Below are 11,928 nucleotides of genomic sequence, written 5' to 3'. Positions count from 1 at the left end.
GACTACCTTCTTTTTCGTACTCTTGCTCCAGAGGGACCAGCGCCCCATCATCCTCATCTCTGTATCCGTAGTACTCAGCATCGATGTCCTTCATCAGCTCCGCTCTGCTCTTCCTGGGGGGAGGGATGGCTGGGGGGGTGATCAGTACACATTCCATAGTGGTATCAAACATGGTATTAACCTAAACTGGATATCATCCTTGGAGTATCAATTGTCAGTAAACCTACGTTCTTTCTCAAACAGCTCTCTGACTCCAGGCAGGTCTTTAGCTGCTCCAAAGTATTTATATCCTCTGTTTCCTGGGACCTCCTTCCCTTCATGGTCCAGCATCTTTGGTCCCACTCTCTGGAAGATAGACACAAGAGAACATAAAGATTGTTCAGGACAAGACTAACACTGTACTGAGAGTCACTTAATATCTCATTGACATTACATCAGTGATCAGGTAATGACTTAACTAGCTGTTTGATTTGGCTTTGGAATTTAGCCATTTTACCAGTGTCTTGGTTGTCTTCATGTGTTTCGTTCAGCTTTTTCACTTTGAACTTATCTGCTCCACCACACACCTGTTTGTTAAGGTTGAACACGACTTGTCCTACTCAGCTTCACGACTAAAACTTCTCCCACTAGTGTGTGAAACCTATTCCCGTTGCCTGCTGCTTGGATTACACCTGGTGATCTGTTCACCGTCTGCCCTGGCCTGTCTCCCCTTGTCTGGTACAGGTACCCCCGCCACACTCCCCCCTTCTGTCCCAAGCTTTTTTTCACCTCCAGCACATACGCATTTACACACACCGCAGGTTTTGGACTGATCAGAATTTTAGGGAGGCTAATTATATGAGCTTACTCAGAAACGCTTTAATTAACTAGTATAGACCTAGAGAGCTACTCTCTCAAGTTATCTTGTTGGGGCGAGTGACTGAACTTACAATGGCCCCAAGTCATGACATTATTTTTCTTGTCCTTTAAGGTATTTGCCTCATGACTCCTGCGCGTTTTGTTGACTATGAACTTGCTTGTTTACCCAGCCGTGGGACAGAATGTGTTTGTTCCCACACTCACGACTGACTCTCTATTGGTTTCACAGACTCTTGCCTCCCATCCTATTCTAACCACCTCTCGCCGGGTTTGTATTAATGTTACCTGATGAAATTGCTGTACAATATGACCTTGTTGCCATCTGATGCACATTCAGATGTCATAAATCAACACTGCAGAGCTCTCTCTGTCCTCTGCCGTGCCCTGATTGTATTACTGTTGATGATATCTGGAAATGTGCATGTACAGCCTGGCCCATCTACGGTTGCTAGCCCCAATTCTGACTTGTGCTCCGATTTCTGCTTTGTGGATTTTTGCTCTTGTAAAACAACCGACATGTACGTGTTTGCGAGAGTCTCGCCTTTCCACAGATGGTGTGTGTAGCCCAAACTGTTAGGACACCACATACAGAAGTTGTCAGATTGGCTGGTCCAACTTCAGACAAGTCCCAAGACGCTTGTGGGGGTTGGAGAACACCATAGTGTTTGTGAGAGTCTCATTTCTCCACAGATGGTTCATAATAGTTTTTAAGCCAAACAGTTTGTACGCTACAGACGATTTTGTGAGAATACCGATTTGAGATGCCTCATGGTCAGACAAACACCAGTCGAACTCTGTCACCTTTCACCGCAGATGCGGAAGAGTGACATAGGCAGATGCAATGGACTGAGACGCTCAAGGGCAGACAGATTTGTCACCTTGTCGGCTCGGGTATTCAAACCAGCAACCCTTTTCATACTTCCATAGAAGGTTTTGGAATGATAGAGTAAGACATGTGACAATTCCAGAGCAATAAAAATGTGTCTTGTCCAGGCCACAGAGCAGTGCGCCATAGCCAATCAGAGCTACAGTAGGCCTATATGCAAGCAAGCCATTTGCCGCAGTCATATTGACAGTAGCACTCTCGCCGGTAAAACACCGGATCACTGCTGCTCTAACTTCCGTGATGCATACAAGGCCCTACTTCGTCCTCCTTTCGGGCAAATCTGACCACGACTCCATTTTTCTCCTCCCTTTCTATAGGCAGAAACTCAAAACAGGATGTACCCGTGCTAAGGACTATTCAAAGCTGGTCTGACCAATCAGAATCCACACTTCAAGATTGTTTTGATCATATGGACTGGGACTGTGTAGCCTCAGAATAATATTGGCGTATACACGGAGTCGGTGAGTGAGTTTATAAGGAAGAGTATAAGAGATGTTGTACCTACTGTGACTATTAAAACCTAACCTAACCAGAAACCGTTGATAGATGGCGGAATTCGCACAAAACAAAGCGTGAACCACTGCATTTAACCATGGAAGGGTGACTGGGAATATGAATAGTTATTCACTCCGCAAGGCAATCAAACAAGTGAAATGTCAGTATAGAGACAAAATGGAGTCGCAAATCAACGGCTCAGACACAAGACGTATGTGGCAGGGTCTACAGACAATCACAGATCACAAAAGGAAAACCAGTCACGTCACGGACACCTACGTCTTGCTTCCAGACAATCTAAACACCTTCTTTGCCCGCTGTGAGGATAACACAGTGCCACCGATGCAGTGTTGTTTGCATTAACTTCTTAGGCAGTTTCACCAAAACCCCATTGTGAGGTAGTGCTATGATGCGTCTTACCCCATAGGGTTGGTCAATACTAATGCTATAATGAGTCTTACCCGATCAGATTGGTCAATACTAATGCTATGATGCGTCTTACCCAGTAGGGTTGGTCGATACTAATGCTATGATGAGTCTTACCCCATAGGGTTGGTCGATACTAATGCTATGATGAGCCTTACCCCATAGGGTTGGTAGATACTAATGCTATGATGAGTCTTACCCCGTAGGGTTGGTAGATACTAATGCTATAATGCATCTTACCCAGTAGGGTTGGTAAATACTAATGCTATGATGCGTCTTACCCCATAGGGTTGGTCAATACTAATGCATCTTACCCCATAGGGTTGGTCGATACTAATGCTATGATGTGTCTTACCCCATAGGGTTGGTAGATACTAATGCTATAATGCATCTTACCCAGTAGGGTTGGTAGATACTAATGCAATGATGTGTCTTACCCCATAGGGTTGGTAGATACTAATGCTATGATGAGTCTTACCCAGTAGGGTTGGTAGATACTAATGCAATGATGTGTCTTACCCCATAGGGTTGGTAGATACTAATGCTATGATGAGTCTTACCCAGTAGGGTTGGTAGATACTAATGCTATGATGTGTCTTACCCAGTAGGGTTGGTAGATACTAATGCTATGATGAGTCTTACCCAGTAGGGTTGGTCGATACTAATGCTATGATGAGTCTTACCCAGTAGGGTTGGTAGATACTAATGCTATGATGAGTCTTACCCCATAGGGTTGGTAGATACTAATGCTATGATGCGTCTTACCCCATAGGGTTGGTCGATACTAATGCTATGATGAGTCTTACCCAGTAGGGTTGGTCGATACTAATGCTATGATGAGTCTTACCCAGTAGGGTTGGTAGATACTAATGCTATGATGCGTCTTACCCCATAGGGTTGGTAGATACTAATGCTATGATGTGTCTTACCCCATATGGTTGGTCAATACTAATGCTATGATGCGTCTTACCCCATAGGGTTGGTAGATACTAATGCTATGATGAGTCTTACCCAGTAGGGTTGGTAGATACTAATGCTATGATGCGTCTTACCCCATAGGGTTGGTAGATACTAATGCTATGATGCGTCTTACCCCATAGGGTTGGTCGATACTAATGCTATGATGTGTCTTACCCAGTAGGGTTGGTCGATACTAATGCTATGATGAGTCTTACCCAGTAGGGTTGGTCGATACTAATGCTATGATGCGTCTTACCCAGTAGGGTTGGTCGATACTAATGCTATGATGAGTCTTACCCCATAGGGTTGGTCGATACTAATGCTATGATGAGCCTTACCCCATAGGGTTGGTAGATACTAATGCTATGATGAGTCTTACCCCGTAGGGTTGGTAGATACTAATGCTATGATGTGTCTTACCCCATAGGGTTGGTCGATACTAATGCTATGATGAGTCTTACCCAGTAGGGTTGGTCGATACTAATGCTATGATGAGTCTTACCCAGTAGTGTTGGTAGATACTAATGCTATGATGCGTCTTACCCCATAGGGTTGGTCGATACTAATGCTATGATGCGTCTTACCCCATAGGGTTGGTAGATACTAATGCTATGATGCGTCTTACCCCATAGGGTTGGTCAATACTAATGCTATGATGCGTCTTACCCCATAGGGTTGGTCGATACTAATGCTATGATGCGTCTTACCCCATAGGGTTGGTCGATACTAATGCTATGATGCGTCTTACCCCATATGGTTGGTCAATACTAATGCTATGATGCGTCTTACCCCATAGGGTTGGTAGATACTAATGCTATGATGCGTCTTACCCCATAGGGTTGGTCGATACTAATGCTATGATGCGTCTTACCCCATAGGGTTGGTAGATACTAATGCTATGATGAGTCTTACCCAGTAGGGTTGGTAGATACTAATGCTATGATGAGTCTTACCCAGTAGGGTTGGTAGATACTAATGCTATGATGTGTCTTACCCCATAGGGTTGGTAGATACTAATGCTATGATGCGTCTTACAGTAGAAAAATACGTCTATATACAATGTGAGCAAATGAGGTCATGGTGGCTAAGTAAATACAATATGGCAAGTAAAAAACTAAAAAATGTAATTAAAAAAATGTTGTCCTATAACCTCACTACGGTACGACAGCCTGTTCCTCAAGATTTGCCATTGCCTGCACTTGGCATCTGCCCAGGCTTTCAACATTATCATATTTTGTCATGATTCACCCGATTGCATTCTATTTCGCACAATATCATTTTTTATTTTTGTTCCTATAAGGCACAGAGGGGGACTGAGGATGCTACACTGACCTTGGTGAACATGGTGACTAGTCACCTTCAACATGCTAAATCATATCACATTTTACTGAACCTCAGCAAGACGGAGCTCCTCTTCCTCCCGGGGGAAGGACTGCCCGTTCCATGATCTCGCCATCACGGTTGACAACTCCATTGTGTCCTCCTCCCAGAGCGCTAAGAACCTTGGCGTGATCCTGGACAACACCCTGACGTTCTCAACTAACATCAAGGCGGTGTCCCGTTCCTGTAGGTTCATGCTCTACAACATCCGCAGAGTACGACCCTGCCTCACACAGGAAGCGGCGCAGGTCCTAATGCAGGCACTTGTCATCTCCCGTCTTGATTACTGCAACTCGCTGTTGGCTGGGCTCCCTGCCTGTGCCATTAAACCCTACAACTCATCCAGAACGCCGCAGCCCGTCTGGTGTTCAACCTTCCCAAGTTCTCTCACGTCACCCCGCTCCTCCGCTCTCTCCACTGGCTTCCAGTTGAAGCTCGCATCCGCTACAAGACCATGGTGCTCGCCTCACGGAGCTGTGAGGGGAACGGCACCTCAGTACCTCCAGGCTCTGATCAGGCCCTACACCCAAACAAGGGCACTGCGTTCATCCACCTCTGGCCTGCTCGCCTCCCTACCACTGAGGAAGTACAGTTCCCGCTCAGCCCAGTCAAAACTGTTTGCTCTGGCCCCCAATGGTGGAACAAACTCCCTCACGACGCCAGGACAGCGGAGTCAATCACCACCTTCCGGAGACACCTGAAACCCCACCTCTTCAAGGAATACCTAGGATAGGGTAAGTAATCCTTCTCACCCCCCCTTCTCACCCCCCCCAACAAGATTTAGATGCAAGTGGCTGTTCCACTGGTTGTCATAAGGTGTATGCACCAATTTGTAAGTCGCTCTGGATAAGAGCGTCTGCTAAATGACTTAAATGTAAATGTAAATGTAATTTTATTTATTGATTTTAGTTCAGCTTTCAATACAATGCAAATCCACACACTGCTGAAACGACTACTGGACCTGAAAGTCAACGGAGGCCTGGCAGGTTGGATCAAGGACTTCAACTGATCGCACAGAGGGTCCTTGTGATGGGGCCTCTCTGATCAACTGACCTGAACACAGGGGGGCCTCATGAATGGGCCCTCTCTGATGAACTTATCCTGAACACAGGGGGGCACCAGGGTTGAGTCCCCTCTCTGATGAGCTGAACACAGGGGCGCCCCAGGGCTGTGTCCTCTCTCTGATGAACTGACCCTGAACACAGGGGCGCCCCAGGGCTGTGTCCTCTCTCTGATGAACTGACCCTGAACTCAGGGGGACCCCAGGGCTGTGTCATTTCACCGTTGTTGGTCTTTACCTCCAAGGAAACAATGTGAGCCTTTTCAAGCACGCGGATGACATGGCTCTGGTAGGACTCTTTATTAAAGATGCTACGTCAGATGGGGACAGCTATTTATAAACAGACCAACAACCTTCAAGAATGGTGCCGGTCAAGTGCCCTCCACATCAATGTGGAAGAGACAAAAGGAGCTCATCATCAATGGCAACAACCTGCCAATGTCTCAACCACTGTCTCTGAACGACCAACCAGTGTTTCAAATACCCAGGGACACAAATTGATAACAATCTGAGTTTTACAGAGAATACAGACTTAAAATAAATACAAAGCAAGTCAGCGCCTGTTTTTAAAATCAGGAAATTTAAGGGGGTTGGGGTCAGCCAGGATGTTCTGGAGGATGTACAGCAGTCTGGTGGAGAGCAACCTCACATTCATTATGACAGTCTGGTAATCTGAGTTAATATATAATAATATATGCCATTTAGCAGACGCTTTTATCCAAAGCGACTTACAGTCATGTGTGCATACATTCTACGTATGGTGAAGAGGATCCTCACATTCATTATGACAGTCTGGTAATCTGATCTGGTGGAGAGCAACCTCACATTCATTATGACAGTCTGGTAATCTGATCTGGTGGAGAGGATCCTCACATTCATTATGACAGTCTGGTAATCTGATCTGGTGAAGAGGATCCTCACATTCATTATGACAGTCTGGTAATCTGATCTGGTGAAGAGGATCCTCACATTCATTATGACAGTCTGGTAATCTGATCTGGTGGAGAGCAACCTCACATTCATTATGACAGTCTGGTAATCTGATCTGGTGAAGAGCATCCTCACGTTCAATATGACAGTCTGGTAATCTGAGTTGGTGAAGAGGATCCTCACATTCATTATGACAGTCTGGTAATCTGATCTGGTGAAGAGGATCCTCACATTCATTATGACAGTCTGGTAATCTGAGTTAATATATAATAATATATGCCATTTAGCAGACGCTTTTATCCAAAGCGACTTACAGTCATGTGTGCATACATTCTACGTATGGTGAAGAGGATCCTCACATTCATTATGACAGTCTGGTAATCTGATCTGGTGAAGAGGATCCTCACATTCATTATGACAGTCTGGTAATCTGAGTTGGTGAAGAGGATCCTCACATTCAATATGACAGTCTGGTAATCTGATCTGGTGGAGAGCAACCTCACATTCATTATGACAGTCTGGTAATCTGATCTGGTGAAGAGGATCCTCACATTCAATATGACAGTCTGGTAATCTGAGTTGGTGAAGAGGATCCTCACATTCATTATGACAGTCTGGTAATCTGATCTGGTGGAGAGCAACCTCACATTCATTATGACAGTCTGGTAATCTGATCTGGTGGAGAGCAACCTCACATTCATTATGACAGTCTGGTAATCTGATCTGGTGAAGAGCATCCTCACATTCAATATGACAGTCTGGTAATCTGAGTTGGTGAAGAGGATCCTCACATTCATTATGACAGTCTGGTAATCTGAGTTGGTGAAGAGGATCCTCACATTCAATATGACAGTCTGGTAATCTGATCTGGTGAAGAGGATCCTCACATTCATTATGACAGTCTGGTAATCTGAGTTGGTGAAGAGGATCCTCACATTCATTATGACAGTCTGGTAATCTGAGTTGGTGAAGAGGATCCTCACATTCATTATGACAGTCTGGTAATCTGATCTGGTGAAGAGGATCCTCACATTCATTATGACAGTCTGGTAATCTGATCTGGTGGAGAGGATCCTCACATTCATTATGACAGTCTGGTAATCTGAGTTGGTGAAGAGGATCCTCACATTCATTATGACAGTCTGGTAATCTGAGTTGGTGAAGAGGATCCTCACATTCATTATGACAGTCTGGTAATCTGATCTGGTGAAGAGGATCCTCACATTCAATATGACAGTCTGGTAATCTGAGTTGGTGAAGAGGATCCTCACATTCAATATGACAGTCTGGTAATCTGAGTTGGTGAAGAGGATCCTCACATTCAATATGACAGTCTGGTAATCTGATCTGGTGAAGAGGATCCTCACATTCAATATGACAGTCTGGTAATCTGAACATGAGTAAAAGCAAACAAACAAGAATAGTAAACACAGCCAGCAAAGTAGTTGGTCAACCACAGTCACATTTGAGCAGTTTGTTCAGCAAGGCAACCAAAAGGAAGGCACTGGCTGTCGTTGGTGACCCCTCCCACCCTCTCCACACCTTCAGTTTGAGAGGCTTCCCTCTGGCCGACGCTTCAGAATGCCCATGGCCAAGAAGGTGTTCTAACATTCATTCCTTCCTTGTACTGTTGGACTACTAAATGCAAAGTAAATTGTATCGGTATATGTACTTACAGTTGAAGTCGGAAGTTTACATACACCTTAGCCAATTACATTTAAACTCAGTTTTTACAATTCCTGAGATTTAATCCTAGTAAAAAAGGTTTTTAAGTCAGTTAGGATCACCAATGTGAAATGTCAGAATAATAGTTCAGAGAATGATTTATTTTAGCTTTTTTCCATCACATTCACAGTGGGTCAGAAGATTACATGCACTCAATTAGTATTTGGTAGTATTGCCTTTAAATTGTTTAACTTGCCTCAAACGTTTTGAGTAGCCTTCCACATGCTTCCCACAATAAATTGGTTGAATTTTGGCCTCCTTGCTCGCACAGGCTTTTTCAGGTCTGCCCACAAATTTTCTATAGGATTGAGGTCAGGGTTTTGTGATGGCCACACCTCGACTTTGTTGTACTTGAAGCCATTTTTCCACAACTTTTGGAAGTATGCTCGGGGTCATTGTCCATTTTTTGAAGACCTCTTTGCGACCAAGCTTTAACTTCCTGACTGATGTCTTGAGATGTTACTTCAATATAACCACATAATTTTCCATCCTCGTGCACCAGTCCCTTCTGCAGCAAAGCACCCCCACAACATGATGCTCCCACCCCCGTGCTTCACGGTTGGGATGGTGTTCTTTGGCTTGCAAGCATCCCCTGTTTTCCTCCAAACATAACGATTGTCATTATGGCCAAAAATATATATTTTTGTTTCATCAAACCAGAGGAAGTTTCTCCAAAAAGTATAACCTTTGTCCCCATGTGCAGGTGCAAACTGTAGTCTGGCTTTTTATGGCGGTTTTGGAGCAGTGGCTTCTTCCTTGCTGAGCGGCCTTCCAGGTTAAATCAAGATAGGACTAGTTTTACTGTGGATATAGATACTTTGTACCTGTTTCCTCCAGCATCTTCACACGGTCCTTTGCTGTTGTTCTGGGATCGATTTGCACATTTCGCACCAAAGTACATTCATCTCTAGGAGACAGAACGCGTCTCCTTCCTGAAAGGTATGACAGCTGCGTGGTCCCATGGTGTTTATACTTGCGTACTATGGTTTGTACAGATGAACGTGGTACCTTCAGGCGTTTGGAAATTGCTCCCAAGGTTGAACCAGACTTGTGGTCTACAATTGTTTTTTCTTCTGAGGTCTTGGCTGATTTCTTTGGATTTTCCCATTATGTCAAGCAAAGAGGCACTGAGTTTGAAGGTAGGCCTTGAAATACATCCACAGGTCCACCTCCAATTTGACTCAAATTATGTCAATTGGCCTATCAGAAGCTTCTAAAGCCATGACATAATTTTCTGGAATGTTCCAAGCTGTTTAAAAGGCACAGTCAACTTAGTGTATGTAAACTTCTGACCCACTGGAATTGTGATAGTGAAAACTAACTTGTGTCATGCACAAAGTAGATGTCCTAACTGACTTGCCAAAACTGTAGTTTGTTAACAAGAAATCTGTGGAGTGGTTGAAAAAAAGTTGTTAGTGAATGTATTAATGTCCTCTGTGTTGTTAGTGAATGTAACATGATGGACTGACTGGTTTAAATGTGATGATGTAAGAATGTATGTGATCCTTTTAATGGAAGGTGATATAAAAGAAACAGTTCTATCCTGGATGAGGGGGGAGGCACATAACCACCATAGGATAAAGATTGAAATCTCCCAACTCTATTACCCCGTAGTCAGGTCCTCCCAGCTCCTTGATCCTGACCTCCCAGTGACCTTTCTCTCTCAGCAGCTTATTGATCTCATCGTTCAGGTCCCGGATCTTAAACTCTCCCAGACCAGCTATCAGAGAATAACAGGCAAACACATAGATGAGGTTATGCTCTTCATTCATAAACATTTATTAACGGTTCAATGTCACATGTAGGACAACTCACCATTTTGAATCTGAGCAACTTTCTTGGAGATCTCACTGATAATCTGTCGTCTCCACTTCTCTGCTTTAGGCAGCTCAGTACATTCTGAGGCCAGGAACGGTCTCCTCTCCTGGAACAGTCAACAAACATGTCAGGATAACAACACAAGAGCCACTTTATGGTGTTTAGTGAACTCTGGGACAAGAAATCTAAAATTTGTAATCATTCCCCTAAAGGACATTAGGACATCATCATCATCATCATCATCATCTTCCTCACCCTGACTTTGCCCTCCTCCAGCTGAGCATTTCTGAACCGGGCCAAGGCCGTCCTGGGGAGACGAGGTGTATTTCACAAGTTAATACAAATACATACTGAAAAATAATACATTCATGACCAGTACATAGAGTAGCCAGCCAGGCGCCCCCGGCCCGGGGGACTTGGCCACTTTGGGTTCACATCTGGGGCGGCAGGGTAGCCTAGTGGTTAGAGCGTTGGACTAGTAATCGGAAGGTTGCAAGTTCAAACCCCCGAGCTGACAAGGTACAAATCTGTCGTTCTGCCCCTGAACAGGCAGTTTACCCACAGTTCCTCGGTCAGTCATTGAAAATTAGAATTTGTTCTTAACTGACTTGCCTGGTTAAATAAAGGTAAAATAAAAACAATTTTAAAAAAATCCGATGCACCCAAATGCCCCCCTGGTGCAACCAAATGCATTGGTTCAATCTGAAATACACAAAACGGATGGCACTGTGATAAACCGCATCCAGTTTGCTGAGTAGAGTGTTGGAAGCAATTTTGTAGATCGCCGAAGTCGAGGATCGGTAGGATAGTCAGTTTTACTAGGGTAAGTTTGGCGGCGTAAGTGAAGGAGGCTTTGTTGCGGAATAGAAAGCCGACTCCTGGTTTGATTTTCAATTGGAGATTTTTATTTTACCTTTACTTTATTAGGCAAGTCAGTTAAGAACAAATTCTTATTCTCAATGACGGCCTAGGAACAGTGGGTTAACTGCCTGTTCAGGGGCAGAACGACAGATTTGTACCTTGTCAGCTCGGGGATTCGAACTTGCAACCTTCCGATTACTAGTCCAACACTCTAACCACTAGGCTACCCTGCCGCCCCTGTTTGATATGAGTCTGGAAGGAGAGTTTACAGTCTAGCCAGACACCGAGGTACTTATAGATGTCCACATATTCAAGGTCGGAACCATCCAGGGTGGTGATGTTGGTCCGGCGTGCGGGTGCAGGCAGCGAACGGTTGAAAAGCATGCATTTGGTTTTACTAGCGTTTAAGAGCAGTTGGAGGCCACGGCATTGAAGCTCGTTTGGAGGTTAGATAGCACAGTATCCAAGGACGGGCCGGAAGTATATAGAATGGTGTCGTCTGCGTAGAGGTGGATCAGGGAATCGCCCG

At 44.6% G+C, this 11,928-nt stretch overlaps 2 protein-coding genes across 3 annotated transcripts in view; both read right to left on the bottom strand.

The window, feature by feature from the left end:
* The window catches only part of isy1 (ISY1 splicing factor homolog), a 31,145-nt gene that overhangs the window by 6,568 nt on the left and 12,649 nt on the right, over positions 1–11,928 (bottom strand). The window contains exons 2-6 of the mRNA XM_052510266.1: positions 10,794–10,845; positions 10,536–10,644; positions 10,328–10,440; positions 228–345; positions 7–129 (exon numbers count right to left, since the gene is read on the bottom strand). Of these exons, the coding sequence (XP_052366226.1) occupies positions 7–129; positions 228–345; positions 10,328–10,440; positions 10,536–10,644; positions 10,794–10,845 (515 nt within the window). The remainder of the gene's footprint in view (positions 1–6; positions 130–227; positions 346–10,327; positions 10,441–10,535; positions 10,645–10,793; positions 10,846–11,928) is intronic.
* LOC127925390 (uncharacterized) lies at positions 6,157–8,212 on the bottom strand. Of its 2 annotated transcripts, XM_052510264.1 has the most exons (3): positions 7,638–8,212; positions 6,886–7,221; positions 6,157–6,709 (listed from the first exon to the last, which is right to left on the bottom strand). In XM_052510264.1, the coding sequence occupies exons 1-3, from the start codon at positions 8,174–8,176 to the stop codon at positions 6,619–6,621; spliced, it is 966 nt and encodes a 321-aa protein (XP_052366224.1). In that variant the 5' UTR covers positions 8,177–8,212; the 3' UTR covers positions 6,157–6,618. The 2 variants fall into 2 exon arrangements, with proteins under 2 accessions (XP_052366224.1, XP_052366225.1); XM_052510265.1 differs by lacking the exon at positions 6,886–7,221.

This window comes from Oncorhynchus keta, unplaced genomic scaffold (genome assembly GCF_023373465.1).
Source record: "Oncorhynchus keta strain PuntledgeMale-10-30-2019 unplaced genomic scaffold, Oket_V2 Un_contig_5523_pilon_pilon, whole genome shotgun sequence".
NCBI classification, from domain to species: domain Eukaryota; kingdom Metazoa; phylum Chordata; class Actinopteri; order Salmoniformes; family Salmonidae; genus Oncorhynchus; species Oncorhynchus keta.
The sequence above is the reverse complement of the archived record's forward strand: the minus strand, read 5'-3'. Positions and strand labels throughout refer to the sequence as shown.